General features: G+C 41.0%; 1 protein-coding gene across 1 annotated transcript in view; it reads right to left on the bottom strand.

Moving 5' to 3' along the window:
- The window catches only part of LOC139407683 (pituitary adenylate cyclase-activating polypeptide type I receptor-like), a 59,516-nt gene extending 42,344 nt beyond the window's left edge, over positions 1–17,172 (bottom strand). The window contains exons 1-2 of the mRNA XM_071151529.1: positions 16,776–17,172; positions 8,400–8,508 (exon numbers count right to left, since the gene is read on the bottom strand). Coding sequence (XP_071007630.1) covers positions 8,400–8,508; positions 16,776–16,856 — 190 coding nt within the window. The 5' untranslated portion in view covers positions 16,857–17,172. The remainder of the gene's footprint in view (positions 1–8,399; positions 8,509–16,775) is intronic.
- Positions 17,173–24,992: the final 7,820 nt, after the last annotated feature.

Here is a 24,992-nt window from a genome sequence, read left to right as displayed (position 1 = left end):
AATAACAAGTAATCTAACTAACAATTCCAAAACTACTGTCTTGTACACAGTGTAAGGGGATAAAGAATATGTACATAAGGATATATGAATGAGTGATGGTACAGAGCAGCATAGGCAAGATACAGTAGATGGTATTGAGTACAGTATGTACAAATGAGATGAGTATGTAAACAAAGTGGCATAGTTTAAAGTGGCTAGTGATACATGTATTACATAAGGATACAGTCGATGATATAGAGTACAGTATATACGTATGCATATGAGATGAATAATGTAGGGTAAGTAACATTATATAAGGTAGCATTGTTTAAAGTGGCTAGTGATATATTTACATCATTTCCCATCAATTCCCATTTATCCCACTAAGGAAACTCCGCTATCATTTCCTTGTAACTATATCTACTGTTCGTTTGTTTATGCATTTCTGTGATCATTTATTTACTAACTACCTAAAAAATTTAAGACAATTGATGTATAGTCATAGTATAGTCATAGTATAGTCATATAGACTCATAGTGAAGACTGGGTTCATGCAGATAACCAACAATTTACAATATTAAAATATCTGAAAGTTTTTTTGGAAAATTATAATTTTGTAATCTGAATATATTCCTTTGTGCCCCGACTTCCTAGTTAATTACATTTACATGATTAAGGTTAGTTTAACCACATAATAATAATTACAGAGAATGTATTTGATAAAAATAAGTCTTCAGTTTAATGATACCAAAGACATGACAGCACTTTTTTTTAAATCCTGTAATTTGACGGTACACTACAGGCTACTGGTTGCAGTGGAAGTAAGGTAAACAACAACAAGTTACTGAATTAAGGTGTTATTGCTGTAAAAGGACAGTATGCTGCTGAATGCTGGTTAATTGTGACTATATTTCACTTGGGATTTGAAATCACAACTGCTTGGTTGCTAATTACTTGAAATTCATGCTACTCCACCAGGTCTGTGAGCATGACAGAGATTGGTCAAAGATTTAATGGAAAGAATAGATACTTTTGCTTCGAGGCAAATAACACTGAAACATACAAGAGAGCACCAGCAGTTTCGGAAGACTAATCATGCTCTCCGCAGCCGATGTGAGTAAGACCTTTAAACAGGTCAACATTCACAAGGCCGCAGGGCAAGATGGATTACCAGGACGTGTACTGCGAGCATGCACTGACCAATTGGCAAGTGTCTTCACTGACATTTTCAACCTCTCCCTGTCTGAGTCTGTAATAACAACATGTTTTACGTAGACCACCATAGTCCCTGTGCTCAAGAACACTAAGGTAACCTGCCTAAATGACTACCGACCCGTAGCACTCACGTCTGTAGCTATGAAGTGCTTTGAAAGGCTGGTCATGGCTCACATCAACACCATCATCCCAGAAACCCTAGACCCACTCCAATTTGCATACCGCCCCAACAGATCCACACCTTTGTGAGAATGCTATTCATTGACTACAGCTCAGCATTTAACACCATAGTGCCCTCAAAGCTCATCAATAAGCTAAGGACCCTGGGAATAAACACCTACCTCTGCAACTGGATCCTGGACTTCCTGATGGGCTGCCCCATAGGTGGTAAGGGTAGGTAATAACACATCCGCCACGCTGATCCTCAACACAGGGGCCCCTCAGGAGTGCATGCTCGGTCCCCTCCTGTACTCCGTGTTCACTCATGACTGCATCCAGGCACGACTCCAACACCATCAATAAATTTGCAGAGGACACAAGTGGTAGGCCTGATCACCGACAATGATGAGACAGCCTATAGGGAGGAGGTCAGAGACCTGGCCATGTGGTGCCAGGACAACCACCTCTACCTCAAAGTAATCAAGACAAAGGAGATGATTGTGGACGACAGGAAGAAGAGGACCGAGTAAGCCACCATTCTCATCAACGGGCTGCAGTGGAGCAGGTTGACAGCTTCAAGTTCCTTGGTGTCCACATCACCAACAAACTAACATGGTCCAAGCACACCAAGACAGTCATGAAGAGGGCATGACAAAACCTATTCCCCCTCAGGAGACTGAAAATATTTTGCATGGGTCCTCAGATCCTCAAAAGATTCTACAGCTGCACCATCGAGAGCTGGTTGCATCACTGCCTGGTATGGAAACTGCTCGGCCTCCAAACGCAAGGCATGACAGAGGGTTGTGCCTACGACCCAGTTCATCACTGGGGCCAAGCTTCCTGCCATCCAGGACCTCTATACCAGGCGGTGTCAGAGGAAGGCCCTAAAATTGTCAAAGACTCCAGCCACCCTAGTCATAGACTGTTCTCTCTGCTATTGCACGGCAAGTGGTACTGGAGCACCAAGTCTAAGTCCAAGAGGCTTCTAAACAGCTTCTACCCCCAAGCCATAAGACTCCTGAACATCTAGTCAAATGGTTACCCAGACTATTTGCAGTGCCCCCCACCACCTCCTCACCCCCTCTTTACACCACTGCTACTCTTGTCATCTATGCAGTCACTTTAATAACACTACCTACATGTACATACTACCTCAACTTACCGGTGCCTCCGCACATTGACTCTGTATCATTACCCCCCTGTATATAGTCTCGCTATTGTTATTTTACAGTTTTTCTTTAATTACTTGTTACTTTTATCTATTATTCATATTCATATTTATTTTTGTAACTGCATTGTTGGTTAGTAAGCATTTAACTGTTAAGTCTGCACTTGTTGTATTCGACGCATGTGACTAATACAATATGATTTGGACACAACACCGATCAAACAACTGCCACCTCAATCCAGGAACTGCCAGCCCATACGTCGCCCCTTCCCCAACAGAAAGACACATAAACCGTATTTCCAATTTAAAATTTTTATTCACTTGCAACTTGCTGTTGCAGAATATGCTGGGAAATATGATAATGATGGGAGTGGTTTGGTTGAAAGTGATGTGTATGAGTTTCAAGATCCTGTATTAGGGTAAAACTAGGCCCTCAAAATAAGGCCTTATGAAATACGTCTGGTATTGTGTTTAAGAAAATAATCGTACAACGTAAGTGTAAGTGTACATCAACGGTGTAAAAAATATACGCCATGTGAAATATTTGTTATCACATAACATCCAGTTGTCTATAATGCCCATATTTTCTGCTTTCCCCCTCTTAAACAGGGATACATTCAGTGCAGCTCCAAAAATACTAGCTATTGAGAGAATTTGAAAAAAGTATCTCTCATTTGGGTTGCCGATCCATGGTTTAGAAGATAGAACTGAAGGACCAGCTGAACTGATAGAACTGAAGGACAGCTGAAGGACCAGCTGAGGGAAAATAGGGCTGAGGAAATATAGGGCTGTGGGAACTGATACAACACGTTGCTGAGGGAACAGACATGGTCCCCGTAATTCTGTCAGTGGTTGGAGTAGAACTTGAATCTCCTTCTTCCACTGAAATGTGCAGTGTTGCTTTTTGTGGCAACTCTTCAATGATCATCAAGCAGGTAAGTTGTCCATCAATGTCAGGGTCTTCATACTGCAAGAGGAAGTCGTGGTTCAACTCAAAATGTTCCTTCAAAATGTTTACGTCAACAGCGGCTGCTGGACGGGAGATGAGGTTTATCTTCCTTGTATGGTCAGCATTAACAATGCAAAGTAACATTGCTTGAGGGTCTGAGGCTGCCATTGCTCTGTGGAAGAATAAAACATTTTAAGAGGGTGCACTTGCAATATCAAAATTGTGGTAACAAAATGACATTGGAATCATGTTGTAACCAAAACAAATGTTAAACAAATCCAAATATATTTTAGTTTCTTCAAAGTAGCCAACCTTTGCCTTGATAACGGCTTTGCACACTGCTTTTCCTTCACTCTGCAGTCCAACTCCTCCCAAACCATCTCAATTGGGTTGAGGTCGGGTGATTGTGGAGGCCAGGTCATCTGATGCAGCTTGGTCAAATAGCCCTTACACAGCCTGGAGGTGTGTTTTGGGTCATTGTCCTGTTGAAAAACAAATTATAGTGGGACTATGTGCAAACCAGATGGGGGGTATCGCTGCAGAATGCTGTGGTAGCCATGCTGGTTAAGTGTGCCTTGAATTCTAAATAAATCACAGACCGTGTCACTAGCGAAGCACCCCCACACCATCTCCATGCTTCACAGTGGGAACTACACATGTGGAGATCATCCATTCAAATACTCTGCGTCTCACAAAGACACGGCAGTTGGAATCAAACATCTTAAACCAATGGAAAGATTTCCACCAGTCTAATGTCAATTGCTCGTATTTCTTGGCCCAAGCAAGTCTCTTCTTATTGGTGTCCTTTAGTACTTGTTTCTTTGCAGCAATTCGACCATGAAGGCCTGATTCACACAGTCTCTGAAGCATTTATTTGGGGTGCAGTTAACTCTAATGAACTTATCCTCTGCAGAAGAGGTAACCCTGGGTCTACCTTTCCTGTGGAGGTCCTCATGAGAGCTAGTTTCATCATGGCGCTTGATGGTTTTTGCGACTGCACTTGAAGAAACTTTCAGTTCTTGAAATTTGTTGACTGTTGTTTCTCTTTGCTAATCTGAGCTGTTCTTGCCATAATATGGACTTGGTCTTTTACCAAATAGGGTGATCTTCTGTATACCAACCCTACCTTGTCACGTCACAACTGGTTGGCTCAAACGCATTAAGGAAAGAAATTCCACAAATTAACTTAACAAAGACACACCTGTTAATTGAAATGCATTCCACGTGACTACCTCATGAAGCTGGTTGAGAGAATGCCAAGAGTGTGCAAAGCTGTTTTGAACGCAAAGTGTGGCTACTTTTAAGAATCTCAAATATAAAATCTATTTTGATTTGTTTAACACTTTTTTTGGTTACTACATGATTCCATATGTGTTATTTCATAGTTTTGATGTCTTCACTATTATTCTACAATGTAGAACATATTCTAAAAAAAGAAAAACCCTTGAATGAGTAGGAGATAGATAGATAAGATAGCCAACATACATATAGTACTATCCAAAAGTTTGTGGTCACATAGAAATGTCCTTGTTTTTGAAAGAAAGCATATTTTTTTGTTCATTAAAATAACATCAAATTTATCAGAAATACAGTGTATACATTGATAATGTTGTAAATGACTATTGTAGCTGGAAACAACTGATTTTGGGGGGGGAATATCTACAGGTGTACAGAGGCTCATTATCAGCAACCATCACAACGGCGTTCCAATGGCATGTTGTGCTAGCTAATCCAGGTTTATCATTTTAAAAAGGCTAATTGATCATTGGCAACCCTTTTGCAATTATATTAGTACAGCTGAAAACTGTTGTGCTGATTATAGAAGCAATAAAACTGGCCTTCTTTAGACAAGTTGAGTATCTGGAGCATCAGCATTTATGGGTTCAACTACAGACTCAAAATGGCCAGAAACAAAGAACTTTCCTCTGAAACTCGTCAGTCTGTTCTTGTTCTGAGAAATGAAGGCTATTCCATGCGAGAAATTGCCAAGAAACTTAAGATCTCGTACAACGCTGTGTACTACTCCCTTCACTGAACAGCGCAAACTGGCTCTAACCATAATAGAAAGAGGAGTGGGAGGCCCCGGTGCACATCTGAGCAAGAGGACAAGTACATTAGAGTGTCTAGTTTGAGAAACCGATGCCTCACAAGTCCTCAAATGGCAGCTTCATTAAATAGTATCCGCAAAACACCAGTCTCAACATCAACAGTGAAGAGGTGACTCCGGGAGGCTGGCCTTCTAGGCAGAGTTGCAAAGAAAAAGTCATATCTCAGACTTGCCAAAAAATAATAAAAGATTGAGATGGGCAAAAGAACACAGACACTGGACAGAGGATGATTGGGAAAGTGTATGGACATACGAATCTAAATTTGAGGTGTTCATGTCACAAAGAAGAACATTTGTGAGGCGCAGAAAAAACAAATAGATGCTGGAGGAATGCTTGACGCCATCTGTCAAGCATGGTGGAGGCAACGTGATGGTCTGGGGGTGCTTTGGTGGTGGTAAAGTGGGAGATTTGTACAGGGTAAAATGTATCTTGAAGAAGGAAGGCTATCACTCAATTTTGCAATGCCATGCCATGTGGATGGCGCTTAATTGGAGCCAATTTCCTCCTTCAACAGGACAATGACCCAAAGCACAACTCCAAACTATGCATTAACTATTCAGGGAAGAAGCTGTAACCTGGTATTCTGTCTATAATAGAGTGGCCAGCACAGTCACCAGATCAACCCTATTGAGCTGTTGTGGGAGCAGCTTGACCGTATAGTACGTAAGAAGTGCCCATCAAGCCAATCATATGTTGGTAACCTGTTGTATCGTGCCAATATATCCTCCAAACATTGGCTTCGAGGGCATTATCACTTAATTATTCAGGGTGCATTAAGAAAAGAGACCTTGGTATAAACATGTCTTCCCTGTCAAAATAAAGGTTAAATAAAATAAATACAACATTTCACATGACTGGGAATACAGATATGCATGCACCTGTTGGTCAGAGATACCTTTAACAAAATGGACCTCACAATGAGCCTCAGGAATCTCTGTGCATTCAAATTGCCATGGATAAAAATGCAATTGTGTTCGTAGCTTATGCCTGCCCACACCATAACCCCACCGCCACAATGGGGCACTCTATTCACAACATTGACATCAGCTAACCGCTCACCCACATGTGGTCTGTGGTTGTAAGGCCAGTTGGACGTACTGCTAAATTCTCTATAACGACGTTGGAGATGGCTTATGGTAGAGAAATGAACATTACAGTTTTTCTCAATTGCTAAAACACTAAAACCCATTGGCTGAACAAAGTTCTCAGTTGCCTGGACTCATTTAGCTAATTATGCAGTCTGTTGTCAATACCTTAAACAATTTCACATGGTAAAACACAATTTGCAGATCTCACTTAGACTTTTCAGCAAAACTCTAAACACATTCTCATTCTCAAAACACATTCTGCACTCTAATGCACGTCATCCATACTGGTAAACACAAGTGGCAACAATCAAATACAAATAGAGAACATGTGTCATTGATTGAACACAACCACTCAAAATTGATTTAACCTGTTTCAAATGATGTGACACAACCAATATAAGCCAGTTCAGAGAGTAAACAGGTTGTTGAAGGTGGGAAGGAGAAAGTCTGAGAATGGATACTGTGGTACAGTGCATTGTAGGCTTTATACTGTACAATGGACAAATTGTATGGCCCTGCACATTGTGCTTTCCATTTATTAACAGTACTGACTGCTCAATAGATTTTGACTGGTTGCAGGTTCATATCAACAAAGAACAAGAAGTACAGTATCACAGAGACAAAGGACAAGTTTGTGAGATGCAGGGTACAGTACTGTAAAAATAGGGGTACAAGGAGGAGGAAGAACAAAAAACAAAATTGCAAAGAGCAAAGCAGAGTAGTAATTTCTGATCAATTTTCAGCTACTATGATAGAACATGTTTTTGTTCATCAAAAGACAATGACGGAAAAATATGAATATTTTTTTAGATTAAAAATGTACTTCTCCCTGAGAATTGTATGTTTTGAACAATGTGTTTTCTATTTTTCGTGTGTCTTCTATTTGTGTTTACGGACTGCTTGAGAGTGTATATCATTTTGATCACTTTGTTTGTGATTTGAGAGCCGTGTTTGATTTTGAACACAGGTAAAACTGTTTTGAGGCGAATGTTTCATTTTGCAAGAGGAGTCAGAGGTTATGCAAATAGTGCTTGAAGATGAGGTTTTGTGTTGAATGTTTTCAGGAAATGGAGCAAGGTTTCAGAAATTGTGTTTTAGCAATTGAGAAAAACGGTAAATTATCTGGCAACAGCTCTGGTGGACATTCCTGCAGTCAGCATGCTAATTGCATGCTCCCTCAAAACTTGAGACATCTGTGGCATTATGTGACAAAACTGAACACTTTAGAGTGGCCTTTTATTGTTCCCAGCACAGGTGCACCTGTGTAATATTCATGCTGTTTAATCAGCTTCTTGATATGACACACCTGTCAGGTGAATGGATTATCTTGTCAAAGAAGAAATGGTCACTAACAGATTTAAACATTTTACCATTAAGAAAGTTTACACTGACGCCAACAATAGATAAAAGCTTGCTACGTAGATAATTCCAATTTGTGCCACCATTTTTGGAAATATTTTTATGAACATAAACGTGCAGTCATCGTTTAGGAGGTCAGATGTAATCAAGGTCAAACTTGAAAGACGTATTTGTAAATCTATCACCACAAGGCCTGTTCACCTAAAACCTCTGGTAAATTTCATCTGAATCAAAAATAGTCTCACAAAATCAAGACTGAATATGCATGTTAAGGGAACCTAAAACATTTGCGACTACAAAGTTTTCACATCGATTATGTTTACAGAACTTAATCCAATAAATTAATAGTACTGTTTGGGTTTACAGTACAGTACCTGTCCTGGCAGAACGGTTGCGACCCTCCTGTCTGCGTGTGTGGATACAGCTCTGCTGGGCCTTCATGTGTTGGGACACCAAGGCACAGTCTGGATGGATGGCCTCCACCTGGAGGGGGGAGGGAGGGAGGGAGTATGAGAGAGAGGGAGGGAAGGAAGGGGAGATTTTTTTTATCTATGAAAAAGGACAGAACTTGTGTAATGTGAAAACATATTCCTGCATCTTTACCGAGACGACAAGTGCCACCATACAACATTGTCCCTTTACGCACACTGTATCATTAACTTATTCAACACATACTGTAGAGAGTTACACACTCATTATCACCCTGTCTTCCAACCATCTCTCCCCTCCTGTCCCATCTGTAGGGCAGTGAAAAACAGTCCCACCAAAATGACTTGTTTACTTCATTATAGAGACCATCTGCTACTGATGCTGTTTGGGATAGGGCTCTGTTTATATACCCACACCCACGGGAGAGGGTGACAGTTCTCCAAAGACAGTGACAGTATCTATAACTACAGTAGAAACAGAAGTTTCGGTAGAAACTTTGTGTGCTTGCTCAACTGGAGGAAAGTATTATTAATGACAGTGGAAGAAGTGTACATAGTGAGAGAGGTCTATATCTTTGAGATATATTACAGTAAAGCCAACGTCTTTAAAGGGAAATTCCACCACTTTTCAACCTCATATTCATCAACATATTCATTCAACCTCATATTCATCAAGACAGTGAATAGTGAATGGAGGAAGCTCTTCCTGTGGATATGTTTTTAATTTGCCAGATAGGCTACACTGGTTGTCTCGATTCATGTGCTTAATTTTAAGAGTTGAGCAATACATGTCGCAGTCCAAGAAAGCTGGGATCCTTTTTTCAATAGTGGCCAGTCAAAACTCTGTTTTCACACGTGATTGCGCAATAACTTTCTAAGAACACGTGAACAGACTGGAGGTGGAGGCTGCACTGTAAAACCCAATGTGCTGTCATTACTCAAAACTTTTAAGGAAACCCGTTGCACGTAACATATGAGTACAGTTACGTAAAGGGATTTTGTTGTCATTTCTGAAACCGATAGAGTCACTGTAGTGGTCCAAATTTGAGTGGTATCATCTTGAACATTGCCCCCACCAAGCCACGCCTCCAATATAATTTCCCAGGTCGCCTTGCCTTTTCAAGTGGATTGCAGAGTTATTACCCATGACTGTATTTGTTAGTGACAGAGACAATGTTGCTGAATTCGTTCATTTTTAGTCCTGTCGCTTTCATCAAGTGAATTTCTAAGTAAATGTTATATATGTGGGAGACAGGGAACATCAGGATCTACCAGCAACAAACGGTGGAATGAACGACTGAGGAGGAAGGTGACAAGATAGAAGTCGAAATCTTCACTGCCCCCCGAGCTGCCCAGACCAAGACAAAACTCAGACCCGGTTTTTAGCCTTCAGCCTGGCTGCCGCGTCGCTTTGCTTTTTACACGACAACCAAGGCTCCAGCACCAGCAAAGGCCGATGAACACATTTTCTACTACCACCCACCGTTTCTGTCTCTCTCGATTTCTACCTACACCTACCTCCCACTATCACACTCACGGAACCAACCCGGAACCCTCCACCACCAAAAGAGGATGGCGGGGAAACCAAACATCACACCTTGACCCGGAGCAAGCGGACCCCAGTGGAGGGCCATCCCTGACCCCTGGGTCTCGGGCTCCCTTGTGTGTCTGCTTGCTCTTCAAGTTGTCTTTCCTCCTGGTTCCCGGTTCCTGTTGCTTCCAGGCCCACAGTCCCAGCACCAGACGCAGCACCAACCCCTGGTTTTCCAGCCCTGGTAGCAGCAGATATATGGCTGCTCATGGTTGACTCCACATAGACAGCACAAGGTACGTACAGAGATCTGCCCCCATGGAGTCACTCACAATGAACACACATACTGTTGGTGAGTGCACCAAAGCCAGGCGGGTCTGAGTCCTGTTTGTTCACTCTATCCTCCAGCACCAGCCCGATAGACATACCCTCCACTACTCCCACCCCCCGTCTCCCTCTCCATCGCTCTTCCCCCTCCCCCCACTACACCTATCACTCTCACAGAACTAGACCAGAAACCATTCATCACCACATCAGAAGAGGTGTGACGGAAGGACCAAAGATTTAGACCTGCGCTCGGATAGAGTAGACCACATGAGAGTACCATCACTGACTTCCGGGTTCTTTGTTTCTGGCTCAAAATGTCCAGAAACAAAGCACTTTCTTCTGAAACTCATCAGTCTATTCTTGTTCTAAGGAATTAAAGCTATTCAATGAGAGAAATTGCTAAGAAACTGAAGATCTCATACAACGCTTTATACTACTCCCTTCACAAGACAGCGCAAACTGTCTCTAACCAGAATAGAAACAAGAGTGGGAGGCCCCAGTGCACAAGCAAGAGGACAAGTACATTAAAGTGTCTTGTTTGAGAAACAGACACCTCACAAGTCCTCAACTGGCAGCTTCATTAAATAGTACCAGCAAAACACCAGTCTCAATATCAACAGTGAAGATGCTGGGATGCTGGCCTTCTAATTGCAAAATGGTTTTCTAATGATCAATTAGCCTTTTAAAATGATACACTTAGATTAGCTAACACAATGTGCCACTGGAACACAGGAATGATGATTGCTGATAATGGGCCTCAGTGTCAAGGCTGTGGGCAACTGGTGAAAGGAGTCAGACGCAGGAGAGCAAAGATGCGGGGACAAGGTATGTAATACAAGATACACCAGTATAAACACAATACTACGGTGCGGGAAAATACCGGTACCACAAAATAAACGGGCATAATAACAAAACCCGGCAACAAAATACCAGCCGTCAGATACAGCCTTACAATAAAACAAACACGCACACAAACATGGAGGAAACCAGCCGTCAGAAACAGCCTGAACAATAAAACAAACACGCACACCAACATGGGGGAAACCAGAGGGTTAAATAATGAACATGTATGTAATGTGGGAATTGAAACCAGGTGTGTAGAAAACAAAAACAAAACAAATGGAAAATGAAAAGTGGATCGGCGATGGCTAGAAGGCCGATGACGTCGACCGGCGAACGCCGCTCGAACAAGGAGAGCGACCGACTCCGGCGGAAGTCGTGACACTCTGTACAACTATGTAGATATTCCATTAAAAAGCAGCCATTTCCAGCAACAATAATCATTTACAAAATTAACAATGTCTACACTGTATTTCTGATCAATTTTACGTTATTTTAATGGACAAAAAAATGATTTTCTTCTAAAAACAAGGACATTTCTAAGTGACCCCAAACTTTTGAACAGTAGTGTATATTTTCACATATTGTTCCCCCATAGGAAAAAACTCACAACCCAGGCATTTCAAGTGCCATGCTCTACCAACTGAGCCACACTGTACCAGTTGAAGGATTTCCTGAACCAACCACAAATTCTGTAAAACCCGGGAAATTTACCAGAATTTTGCAACCCCACCTGCAAGTTATCCAGCGAGAGTTAGAATATCCAACTGTTGACATTTTTCTTCACCTGCAACCTGCATTCATAATGACTGCCAGAGTTGGAAACAGGCTGAGGATACTACCTAAGCCACTTAGACTGGAACAAGCCTTTCAGTAACAGGTGCAAAAAATCTAACTAAATGATTGGATTAGTTTAGAAAATTTATGTTATTTATTTTTGTGTAGTATAAGATCAATCATTCAGTCAATGTACATGCAAAAAAACAGATATTTAAAAAAAAATGTTTAAATGTATCTGCGTTAACGCATAATAATCATTATTATTATTTTACAGTAACTGTCAGTAAGTTACCGTAAACAAAACTGTTTTTTCCCTCTTCTTCTATGGCATTATGATCGCCGCAAGCATACGTTAGAGGTGTATGCTGCCACCTTCTGTGTGGGCTGTGTCGGCCTACTGTTCTGGGTAAATTCAGTAAATTCATTCAACTTTGTGACGCATAAAGGGGAAGGAAAAAAGGATGGGGGAAAAGGGGAGAAAAATTGCCCTAGCAACTAACCCTGCACTCATTAAAACCTCACCACTATTCCACCACTTTGGCCCTATCTGACCCTACACTAGGCCATCCGTCTGGGAGGATGGGACACTATCGTTCAATACACTTTGTAGCTCTTATGAAACAAAATCTTGTACACCCAAGTACTTCTCTGCAGCTGCCACCACAATATATATTTTCTGTGATTTTCATTCCATTTCTGCGTTACAGTTGATAACCCTACAGTCAAATGTTGGCATCAATACAGTAGCTATTGAGCTATATAAACCACGCCCCTCTGCAACATGCCTTCTCCGATGTTGGTTACAAGACGATACTTATTTAAACTAGGTAAGAGAATACTATTTTAATAATAAATCTTAATAATAAATCTAAGTGTTTGACATTGGGAACATCATTTTGACTGCATATGACCAACAATGGGCAGGGTTTCTGTGACATGCATTTGATATAAGTACTTCCATACCTATTCTGTCGCTCGTATTTCACTGGCCTGAACTACAATTCATGTAGGCTATTTTGTAACAGTATAATTAGAATACATGTATTTTCTAATAAAAATATAGACTTGCAAGTAGCCCGCTTAACTACAGCATTTTCAGTAAGGGCAGCACAATATTTTTTACTTGCTATGACTGTGGTTTACCTTAGTTTAATACACTGACTGTAATTCACTCTGGATAATAGTGCATGATAAATGAACAAAACGTAAATGCAAAGGCACACTGCCGGGTATCATTTAATGACCTCCAACGCCAAATGTGATGAAAATACAAATCGTTTGAGTGCGGAGCTTATTAGAATAATACCCAACAGTGTGCTTTGCAAAAGCTTATTTTTAACAAAAAAAATCTAACATAACATTCATTTATCATAACCAGATGCTCTTGTCCAGATTGACTTAGTCACTGCATTCATCTAAGGTTGATAAAAAATCTAATCAAATAATTAATAATATATATATATATATATATATTAACAGTTATAGCTAGAACAATGTTTCTGTAACCGTTACTAGGAATGTTGTTGTAGTTTAGAATACATTGGTCTTTAAACTATAATGTAATTGTAATAGGATATATTTTGGATGTATCTTTGCACCATCTTTCTGTCAGTTACTTTCCAATGCAGCACAGTGTCATGCTACAATACTGTGAAATGATCCTAATATACTGTAATGAAGTCAATTCTACTGTAATCATGTTAGTATTTCACTAATTACCTGGGATTAGTTCAAGCAAGTTGGCTGCTAGGTATTTGTATACTGCAGCATATTTATGAGTATTTGGTGTTTCATATCACTTGCACTTCTAGCACCCTAAACAAAGGCTTCCAAACTGGCTTTGATTACAAGGCAGAACAGATCAAAAGGACACGGCTTAACCTCTATTCAACCACTACAGATTTAAGACACTGTCACTCTGACCTGTCTCCTGAATATATTAAGTTGTTAAGACACTACTACCACATATCACTTCAATTGGTACAGCACTCACTAACGGGGTGCAACAAATTTCGCCTCTTACATGGGGCATGTCTAAAAATATGTTCTCTCTAATTTACAGAATGCTGCGGTAAATATATGGCAAGATAGTGTTAAATTGTATTGTAAAATAATTACAACAATTGCTAACAGTTCATCCAACTTTTAGGTGCACACACTGCCACCTACTGTACTGGAGTGTGAGGCCAGTCAAGGCCTACCTACATAACATTCCGGTAATACAAAATTGAGAATAAGGAAAATTACCCTGCCAACTATTAGCCCTCACAACAAAACAAAAAGCACCAACCCATTCCACTATTTAACCCCATCTAATCCTACTCAACACCCCCTGCAACTCTTCTGCAGTAAAACCTCTCAATCCCAAGTACTTCTTTGCAACTGCCACCACAACCTTTATTTTCTGTGATTGGCTATGAATGCTACCATGGCTATGAATGCTAAGAAACCCACCTTACTGAAGCACATATTATTCCCAACACTCTATTGGTCTCTGCCTACTCACAGGAATCTTCTCAGGATCCCTCACCCTTTACCATCTTCTACCACTCTTCACAGCTTCATCATTCAACACTTTCTCTACTACTCTGACCTTGGCAACCTCAACCAGCCTTTCTCATGCCAGACACCTTCGATCTCCAGCCCTGCGGACACACACACACATACACATACACACACACACAAATACACACACACATACATACATACATACATACATACATACATACATACATACATACATACATTCCTTCGTCTCATGCCCTCCTGGACACTTCTCAGTGTTAGGGAACTACTACCACATGCCACTTAAATTGGTACAGCAATCTCACTAACGGGTGCAACAAGTATAGGCAACCCTCAAAATGTTTTAACATTTTCATACGCGAGTTCCAAATATCTCTAACGGTCGCCCCAGCGAGAGTTGATTTATGCACGTGATGTCAGAATGCACTCACTTTTCCAAAACGTGATTATTACGCAACAGGACATATAATACGCGCTGCAGCTAATTATCTATAGGCTAGCTATGTTTCAACTTGTCAATTCCAACTTATTTTCTAACAAGTTGTATTTTCTAACAGTTTGAATTGAGGTGTGATCCGCCTCCTCATTAATTCACATAGAATTAGCCCATTTCAGCGTTGCGGACAATTTATGTTTGAGGCTTTACTGAGCCGGAGAAACGTATGTCTTCATGGGTTCTCTCTTCGAGGAGAGCCTACACACGTCACCACTGTTTGTGCAGATCAAGTATGCAGACATTTGTGCAGTCTTGGAAAATGTTCTGGCTGGCGCTCGCATTGCAGTCCCTGTCGTTTTCCTTACAAATAATAACTTTAGACATGGGTGCGTTCCTATAAAAGTAAGTTCCTTATTTTATGTATATTGTGTTGTTGTTTCTACTGTAGGTGCATACAGTATATATGTATGGAGCATAATGTATTTACTGTTTTATTCACATGTTTTCAAGTACTGGTGTCAAATAATGCATTTCGATTATTGCATAGATTGTAATGGACACCTATGTGTGTAAAATAATTTTTTGAAGGTTGTACTGATTATAATGATGCTAAGCTATTTGCCAGCTATGTGTGGCACCATGTTTGTTGACACTATACAATGCATTCTGGGTCACGTAAAACATCTGTCAGACCAAAGATGTTATAATGAGGTAAAGAAATGGGTCACTCATCTTTCGGGTAAACTTCCGGAAGGGAATGAAGGGAAGTGAATGACCGTAGATGACAACATGCATACTGCAAACAGACCGAACTCATCTTGTCTCCTCTTATTATGTTTGGTTGATGCAACAAACAAAACAAAAAACAGACGGCTGGCAAAAACTACCCATCATTGGATTCCTTTTGATTTCTAGAAACTGTTTTACTCAATTATTCCGATCAATGGTGAGTTCACCCATGATGTGATGGGGTGAAAATAAAGGGTCCATACATCAAAACTTCATCTTAGTGAGAATGTCCAATGTCATTTTGCTCCGATATTTGATTAATTTAAAGAAAATAAGATACATAGACTTCAGCTTTTAAGAGTCAATTACTCAAATTCAAAATAAAAAGGTATACAATTGATTTGAACACAATCCTAAAGGGGCAAGTTTTTTGTTTTTATTGAAAAACAACAACCAAAATTCTGCCCAATTATTTCCCTTCAAAATGTGTTCTGGGGATCGCCAATATGCACATATTTAAATTTGACCAAATATTTCCCTTAAGGGGAGGCGTTTCCCCCCAAGTTACCCTAGTTGTGGGTCTTTCCCCTATTGAAAGATAACATTAATATGTTTACACTTTATTTTGCTTGACGTTGAACACTACAGGGAGATGCCAAGGACATGTGTCCTAATAGAGACACGGGAGACACTCAAGTCTCTTTCACAGTCAGCACCGGAGAACGGGACTCTTGCTGCTCATTTACGCCTTCAGAAAAATGATACTGTACGAGGACCGCACGGAGTACTGTTAGACACAGTCGCTGTGTCCCGGTCTCCGTGGTTGGCACCGGAGCACACCAGACTCAGCAAGATCCTTTCTCAAAGGAAATTAACTTAACAATAACCAGCCGGATCCTGAGACTATGATGACAATTGGAAGGACAATGATCTGTAAGACTGGATGAAAGATTCAGTGTTGCAGCCTAATAATCAGGGAAATTAAGTCGCAAACTTTTTAGAATTCTTTCTCATTTAACCTATAGAAATAATGTATAGTTTGGATAGTGTGTTATAGAGCATTGTATAAAATATGCTATATTGATGATTAAATTGATTCGCAATTAAAAAAGGTCGAAATAATGTTTTGAATGTTATAAAAGCATTTACTTACCGTTCCCCATACAATCTGATGCAGCCAAATAGCAAATAACGTACGTATCCATTTCAACGACGAAGTTTTAGTGAGTAACATTGTCCTTTATAATTAATTGCCCCTTTTCTTAGTATAACAGATGGTTCAAAGAATAGTACAATGCATTGACATAACTCTAAATAAGTATCCTAATTATTTAATGAAACACTGGTTAGTTGTTTCTCTACCTCATGAACGAAAACTAGTATTGTTTGATTCTCTTTCAGTCTGTTATCCACAGATTTGGCATTTGCCTGTATGTAACCCTTCTTGTCGCCGTTATTCAGAAGTTTTGCAGGGTTTCTCCAGCGCAGTTATGCTGGGTTTAGTTCCTAGCAAGACTTCGTCATACTCGTACAAGAGACAGGACTCGACTGAGTGAATGAGGTGCGCGCCTCCTACTCAAAAGCCAGCTACAGTACAGTACAGCGCAGCGCACGCGCACAGTCGGAGTAGTAGACGTGCTTGTCCTCTTTGGAGATAAAGAACGACCGTAGTTTGCCCACTGGCTTCTTATGTTATAAAAGTGTTTTGTATCCACTGTTAATGTTAAATACTAAAATATTAGGGAAACCATGGTTAGCATAATTGCAGTAGACCTAAGCATACATGCATTTTATTGTCCCGTGAGGGTAGTGCATTCTGCTGGTACAGTGCTGGAGACTGGATAGATACTTCTGTAGGTGTCAGAAAATTACCTTGAGGTCTATTTAACAGACAACCCCCCACCTCAACAGGCTTACAGGTCAAATAAATAAAATTAAAACACTATGTGCATATACACTACATATTTCATCAAGTATATGGGTTACAAACGATATGAGGCACCCATAGCTCTAATTTGGCAACTCAACATGATCTGTATCTTTAACATATGATTGTTAGTTACTGATTTTCCATTCACGTTAATTCATTGTTTTTCCATAGAGTCCAAACACAGGCAGTCCTCAACCATAGACATTTAATGAACTGGATTATCTTTAGGCTTAGTCGCCATGCCAGGACATTAGCATGGGGAGGATATAGGGACCTACACTATAAAAATAACAACTCTTTGGATCAACTTAAAAATACAAATAATTCAAGTGATTACACATAAGAGTTAGGTTTTCTCAATGGAAAAATACTATACTTGTTGAAACCAAATATATGATTCAATGCCAACTGTATTATTTGATTATTTAAAAAAAACTATATTTCAAGTTGGAGGTTAAAATCAAATAAATAACATAAATGCAAACTAATATTTCATGTAAATACACCCACTTTTAAAAATTCGAGTAGATTTTTAACTTTTACTCAAGAAATTACTCTGGTTCAATAACGTGAAATAGTGACTCCAAACTGATCTTTACATAAAATATTCTAATTTATTGGCCACGATATTGTAACCAAATTGTGACTTCTTAAAAGGCACCGAACAGTCCTTCTGATTCTAATTAAAAGATTACCCATGATATTATTTCCAGATAATATCATTCTGATTCTAATCAAAAGATTACCCATTATATTATTTCCAGATAAAACTGCTCAAAATGTTTCTCTCATGTCAAACTACCAGGAAGTCTGAAAAAAAAACAGACTGATTGGACAGGGAGCTAGTTGGCTGAGTGGGCCTGGACCAAAGGAATGCTTACGTGAGGATGCTGTGACAACCCTCCCACTCTGTCTGCCAAATTCTTTCTTTTTGCTCTTGTTTGACTTATTACGACGTCGGTGGGAAGAAAGTTGTCAGCAAAATGGTACACCTGGGTTCGGGTGTGTCCTAGGGATAAATACACCTTCACCCCCCCATTCATTGAAGAGACTCTCCATGCAGACACACTGTTGGATTTTGGTTGTGGCAGCTTGCTTTGGCACTCTTCAATACCCTTCATTATCACATATTTACGCGCAACCTCTTACACTACTGTTACTTTAGTTACTAAATATATTTTGTGTTATTTCTTGATCTCCACATTGTCTACCTTCTTGTTACGGGCTACGAGCCGGTGCGTGACAGGTGGGAGCTCATCTGGGAATATAAGGTTGGTTCCTAGACATTTTGGCGTATAGTATTATGATGGGTTGATGCTATTTTGGGATGTGCTTTGGTTTGTATTCACTGCATAGTCTTGTGTGTTCAGTATAGTGCCTTAGAGATGTATCAGTGTTTTTGGTTGTCCGGTGATGTCATCAAATTATGCGTTGCATGGAATTAAAAGGGCCAGTAGGCCTAACAGTAGTGTTGTTGAGCTAACTGGTATGAGTAATTTGTTTGGGAGAAAACATGGTGTTTGAAAACTCTGTCGGTGCTTGTTTTCATCTTTTGTGACATCTTTTGTGCTGTTTGGTAGGCCAGTGTTGGGTGCCTTTGTTGGTTTGTTTTTTGGTAGACTTGCCACTGCGGTCAAATTGGTTTGTAGAATAGAACACGATCTTGATATTGGGGATGCTGACCCCGTCCGTCAGCGGTTCCATAGAGTTTCTTTAGGGAAACTGCGTTGTCTGAATGCTGAGCGGTACATGGAGAGTAATATTGCAGAGCCTTCTTTCTCCAGCTGGGCTTCTCCCTGTATCTTGGTCAGTAAACCAGATGGGACAAACAGATTTTGTACAGACTACCGTAAAGTAAACCAGATGAATTTCCTCTTCCTCGGATGGAGGACTGCGTTGATCAGGTCGGAGCAGCTAAGTTTAAAAAGATCAAACTTGATCAAAGGGCTAAATGCAGGTGCCACTGACAAGTAGGGCACGTGAAATCTCTGCCTTTATTACACCCTTCGGTCTGTACTCTTATTCGGTTATGAGTTTCGGCCTGCATAATGCACCTGTCACTTTTCAGTGCCTTATGAATAGGGTTGTCTCCAGTCTGGTCGGGTGTGCTGTTTATCTGGACGATGTAGTGGTTTATGCAGATACTTGGCAGGAGCATATGTCCCATATTCAAGCCTTGTTCGACCATTGCGTACCTAGAGCATGAACCACCAGGTGGTTGGGCAGGGTGAAGTGCATCCTGTTTGGGATAAAGTGGTAGCTACTGATGCTTTTCCACCGCCAACTACTAAAAAGGAACTGATGCGGTTCTTGGGAATGATTGATTATTACTGTCGTTTCTGTAGGAACTTCTCTACCGTAGTCGCTCCCCTGACAGATTTGCTGAAAGATAAGGCGGTTTACGTCTGGTCTCCTCTTTGTCAACAGACTTTTGAGGATGCAAAGAGGTTGCTTACCGCAACTCCAGTGCTGGTTGCTCCTCGTGTGGATATGTCATTCACCTTGCAGGTGGATGCGAGTCACTTGGGGGCAGGTGCAGTACTGCTGCAAGCAGATGTGTCCGTTGTTGAGAAGCCTGTTAGTTTCTTTTCCAAGAAGTTTAACCCTTATCAGTTGAACTAATCCGTGGTGGAAGAAGAAGTGCTAGCACTCATATGGGCGCTACAACATTTCGAGGTCTTTGTTGGGTCGGGTGTAGTACCTATTGTGGTCTACACCGACCGACCGTAACCCTGTTACCTTCTTGAGGTCTATGATGTGTCCTAACCAGAGGATAATTAGGTGGTGTTTGTTTATATAGGCATTCCATCTCGATGTGCACATCAGGGGGACTGATAATGTCTTTGCTGACACTCTCTCGTGTGCCATGTTCTGGAGTTGTCAGGTCCCATTGATTGGTGGACACGCGTTCTCTCATACACATTGTCTGAGTGTACGGTGTCGTTCACGTGACCGGCCACTGTTTATCTAATGTTTTGTATTGTCCTGTTGCTCCTGTCTGTTCCCTTTTGTTCTCGTTTTCTTCTTTCCTCTTAAAGGTTGCTTCCTGGCCAGTATTTTGTTTGAATTTATGGTTGGTGTGGTGTTCCGGGATCCTTGGTGGTCCCGGTTTATGGAGGGGGGTGTGATGACCATCCCACTCTGTCTGCCGAATTCTTTCTCTTTGCTCTTGTTTTCCTTATTAGGATGTTTGTGGGCGGAGCCGGGAGGGTTGTCAGCAAAATGGGATACACCTGGGCTGTGTGTCCTGGGGATGAATACATCTTTCCCCCATGAATTGAGGAGACTCTCCACACAGACACACTCTTGCATTTTGGTTGTGGCATTTTTGTGGCCGTTTTGTTTGTCTGCTTTGGCACCTTCGACACCCTTCATTATCACATCTATGCAAGCAAACCACTTACTTTACTGACTACACACACCATTGCTACTTGTTTATAAATATATTTTTGTTATTCTTTGATCTCCACGTTGTCTCCCTTTTTGTTACGGGCTACGAGCCGGTTCATGACAATGCTGTTCGTCAATTACAGCTCAGCCTTTAATACCATTGTGTCCTATAAGCTCATTACAAAGCTTACGGCCCTGGGTCTGAACTCCTCCCAATGCAATTGGGTCCTGGACTTCCTGACGGGCCACCCTCAGGTGATGAAGGTTCGGCAACATTACCTCCGACACAAATTCTCAGCACGGGGGCCCCACAAGGGTGCATCCTCAGTCCCCTCCTGTGTTCCCTGTATACCCATGACCGCGCCTCACACAGTTCCAACTCCATCATCAAGTTCGCTGACGACAACAGTAATAGCCCTGATTACCAACAACGAGACAGCCAACAGGGAGGAGGCAGGCACTCTGAAGGCCTGGTGCCAGGTAAACAACCTCTCCCTCAACATTAGCAAAACAAAGGAGCTGATTGTGGACTCCTGGAGGAACCAGGCTGGACACGCCCCAATCCTCATCAATGGGGCCACTGTGGAGACGGTCAATAACTTCAAATTCCTTGGTGTACAGATCTCAGAGAAGCTGAAATGGTCTAACAACACGGACACAGTGGTGAAGAAGACACAACAGCGTATCTTTAACCTTAGAATGCTGAAGAAATTTGTCCTGTCCCGAGGGCCCTCAGTGTTCTACAGGCGCACAATCGAGAGCATACTGTTGGGCTGCATCACAGCCTGGTACGGAAACTCAACCATTGCGGACTGCAAGGTACTTCTAAGGGTGATAAGTGCAACTGAACGCACCATTGGGTGCACACTGCCTGCCTTACTGGACACCTACAACACCAGGTGTCGCAAGAAGGCCAAGAGGAATATCTGGGATCACAGCCACCCAAGCCATTCCCTGTTCTCCCATCTTCAATCACTCAGACGTGGGCAGCACAGGAGCGTCATGGCAAAAACTGGAAGTCTGGCCAATAGTTTCTACTCTAAGACCATCAGGCTGCTGAATAGCCACTACTAGTCAACTAACTGCTTCCCCATGGACAAAGTATTGAAACACAGTACAATACTGTAAAAGTGGCAAAGTATAGCAAAGTTTCTACAGTATTTTACTGTAATTACAAGTGATTTGAGTAAGCAGGATGGCTGCTAAGCATTTATATATTATTGCATATTAATGACTACTAGATGTTTTAAATAATTTGCACTTCTACATGTCTAAACAAAGGCTTCCAAAAGGGCTGTAATAACAGGACGAAACAGATCAAATGGACACGGTTAAATATTAAATCATTATTAAAGTTAATTTTATTCGGTTTTTGTCTTCCATTCGGTCCCTGCTTGACTCTGCCTCGGATTACTGACTTCTGCCTGACTTCTGCCTGCCCTTGACCTGCCTTTTTGCAATAAACATCTGAAATTCGAACTGTTTGCATTTGGGTCTTATCCTGAGTCGTGTCAGTTGGATCAATATCGCCATTCTAATCATTGGCAAGTACGGAGAATTAAGCAAAGCCACAAGTCCAAAACCCTATCTCCTTCTGTGGCTAATTTAGGAAAGGAACGACTTCAGCTAGCTAGCCAGCCACACAACGAGAAGCAACAATTCATTTTTTTCTGTAAATGACATTGGGCTTTTGGTGTGATCGGCTTGGTGTGAAGGAAAATCCAAACTGCCGTCCTTTGACACTTATTATTAAAAATAAAATTGAATGTTTTTTTTGGTGCGCCAGGACCATTCACAGATAAGCTCACTCAGTTTAGCTCAACGCTGTTTGGCTATTATAAAAATACATCAAGGGAGGCCAAATGCTCGCTGGCTTCCCTTGTATTCAATGCTATAGGTGGCAACAATATCATAATTTTTGACCAGACAGCATCAGATGGGTGTTACATACAGAGACAGAGGGGCTTCGCTCGCTCAGATGCTTGCTCCAGTGAGATGCAGTCAGCCTCTTGCGAATTGAAGGAAAAGGATTAAGCACAGAGACTAAGGATAAATCATTTGTACTTCGTCCATTTTTTGTCAGTTGCACAACTGAATGCATTCAACAAAAACATGTCTTCTGCATTTAACTTAACCCCTCTGAATCAGAGATGATAACTACCTTGCTCAAGGGCAGAACGGCAGATGTTTCTACCTTGCCAGCTCTGAGAGTTGAACCAGCTGCATTTCAGTTACTTGCCCAATGCTCTTAACCGCTAGGCTACCTGCGTCCCACAGTTCCTGGAGATTGAAAACAAACGCTGATGTTGAGAGGGTTAGGGTTGAGCCGGGTGTGGACATGATGCTAGGGTAATGGTTGGACAGAGGTGGAGGTGGCGCAAAGCCTGTGGGTGCGACCACCTTAGGCCCCCCTGTTCCTGGAGTTTTTGAATATAATTATTTATTTTGACAATGTACCAAAAACATTCCCATAACATTATAAAACATGGCAAATGTACCGTGTATATATAATTGATATCCATATGATTTGATTAAATCCTGGAATTGGTCTGAGCTGGTGTTGCCTATTTTATTAAGCAATGTCTGTGTCTGTCGCCATACCCTGGTGCTGCACTCCTGGTTGGATGCTGGTGATTATGGCTATATGCAATTGCAATGTCCTAGCCTTGCCCTTGCTTGTTAATTCAGCAGAAAATACATTCTTATATTCTCCTAAAGTTGACTGTGACTTCTCCAGCTTGCTGTAATAAACAATGATTCATTTAAGATTGACTTTGAGTTTCCCATGTGTAGAATTTCCACGACAATAGAATTGCCATGCCCACTGAGAATGATGAATTACATTTCACCCCATGACAAAACACATGTGTTTGGTGAGTAGGCTCACTGTAGTGTTCTTTCCTGTAACTTGTTTGTAAATGGAATCTGAAAGCAAAAGTAGACTATTCTATATAAGATTACAGTTTGAACTATAACCAAACAGGCACATGGGATTCAGTTGCTTGTTGTGCCCGACTACAGAAAGCAATATTGAAATGAAGTGGACGTGTTTTCTGTTTACAGTGTATGTTATAGACTGCGGTCTTCCAGATCTTGCATGATTATTATTTTGTTTACTGTCCGACTATTCTAAAGAACAAGGTGTAGCCATGGCTTAATTATTTCTCCATGGTTCTGACTTGTCTGCTCATTGCTTTGTCAATCTGCGTGCTCGATAATCCAGGTACAGCCTACGTAATGATTGACGGCCATTAAACATGCATGGATTTTTTTATACTAGGTTGACGCTCATATTTTCCATTGACTGCAATGCATTGACATGAGCATCATGTTGTGACCCTTAACTTTTTTATCCAAAATTGTCACAGGATGACATTATGAGGCTGATAATGGGCTGTTTTCTACATACTTTATACCTGGTTTTAGTTGTTAATTTTTTAAAATATATATTTCACCTTTATTTAACCAGGTAAGCTCATTGAGAACAATTTCTCATTCACAACTGCGACCTGGCCAAGAATAAGCAAAGCAGTGCGACACAAACAACAGAGTTACACATGGAATAAACAAGCGTACAGTCAATAACTCAATAGAACAAAAAAGAAAGTCTATATACAGTGTGCAAATGGCGTGAGGAGGTAAAGCAATAAATAGGCCATAGTAGCAAATTAATTACAGTTTAGCAAATTAACACTGGAGTGAAAGATGAGCAGATGACGATGTGGAAGTAGAAGTACTGGTGTGCAAAAGAGCAGAGAAGTAAATAAAAACAATATGTGTCAGGACCCGGTTACGAACCCGGGTCTCCGAAGTGAGAAACAGTCACTTAACCTACTGAGCCACGAATAGTCGGCAGAACCCAGAAGATGAGGCAGACACAGCAGTACTTGAGACGGTGTATTTAATGAAGTAAAAAGAGAAGTCCTTCAGGAAAACATGTAACTTCACAACCTCAAAAGGAATTCCACAAGAACAAAGGTAATCCTCCAAGACAAAAAGGTAAATCCACAAGGTGGTAGGAATAGCATAAAAAGCCTCAAAAGATACTCA

The sequence above is a fragment of the Oncorhynchus clarkii genome, chromosome 4 (assembly GCF_045791955.1).
Source record: "Oncorhynchus clarkii lewisi isolate Uvic-CL-2024 chromosome 4, UVic_Ocla_1.0, whole genome shotgun sequence".
Taxonomy (NCBI): Eukaryota; Metazoa; Chordata; class Actinopteri; order Salmoniformes; family Salmonidae; genus Oncorhynchus; species Oncorhynchus clarkii.
The sequence above is the reverse complement of the archived record's forward strand: the minus strand, read 5'-3'. Positions and strand labels throughout refer to the sequence as shown.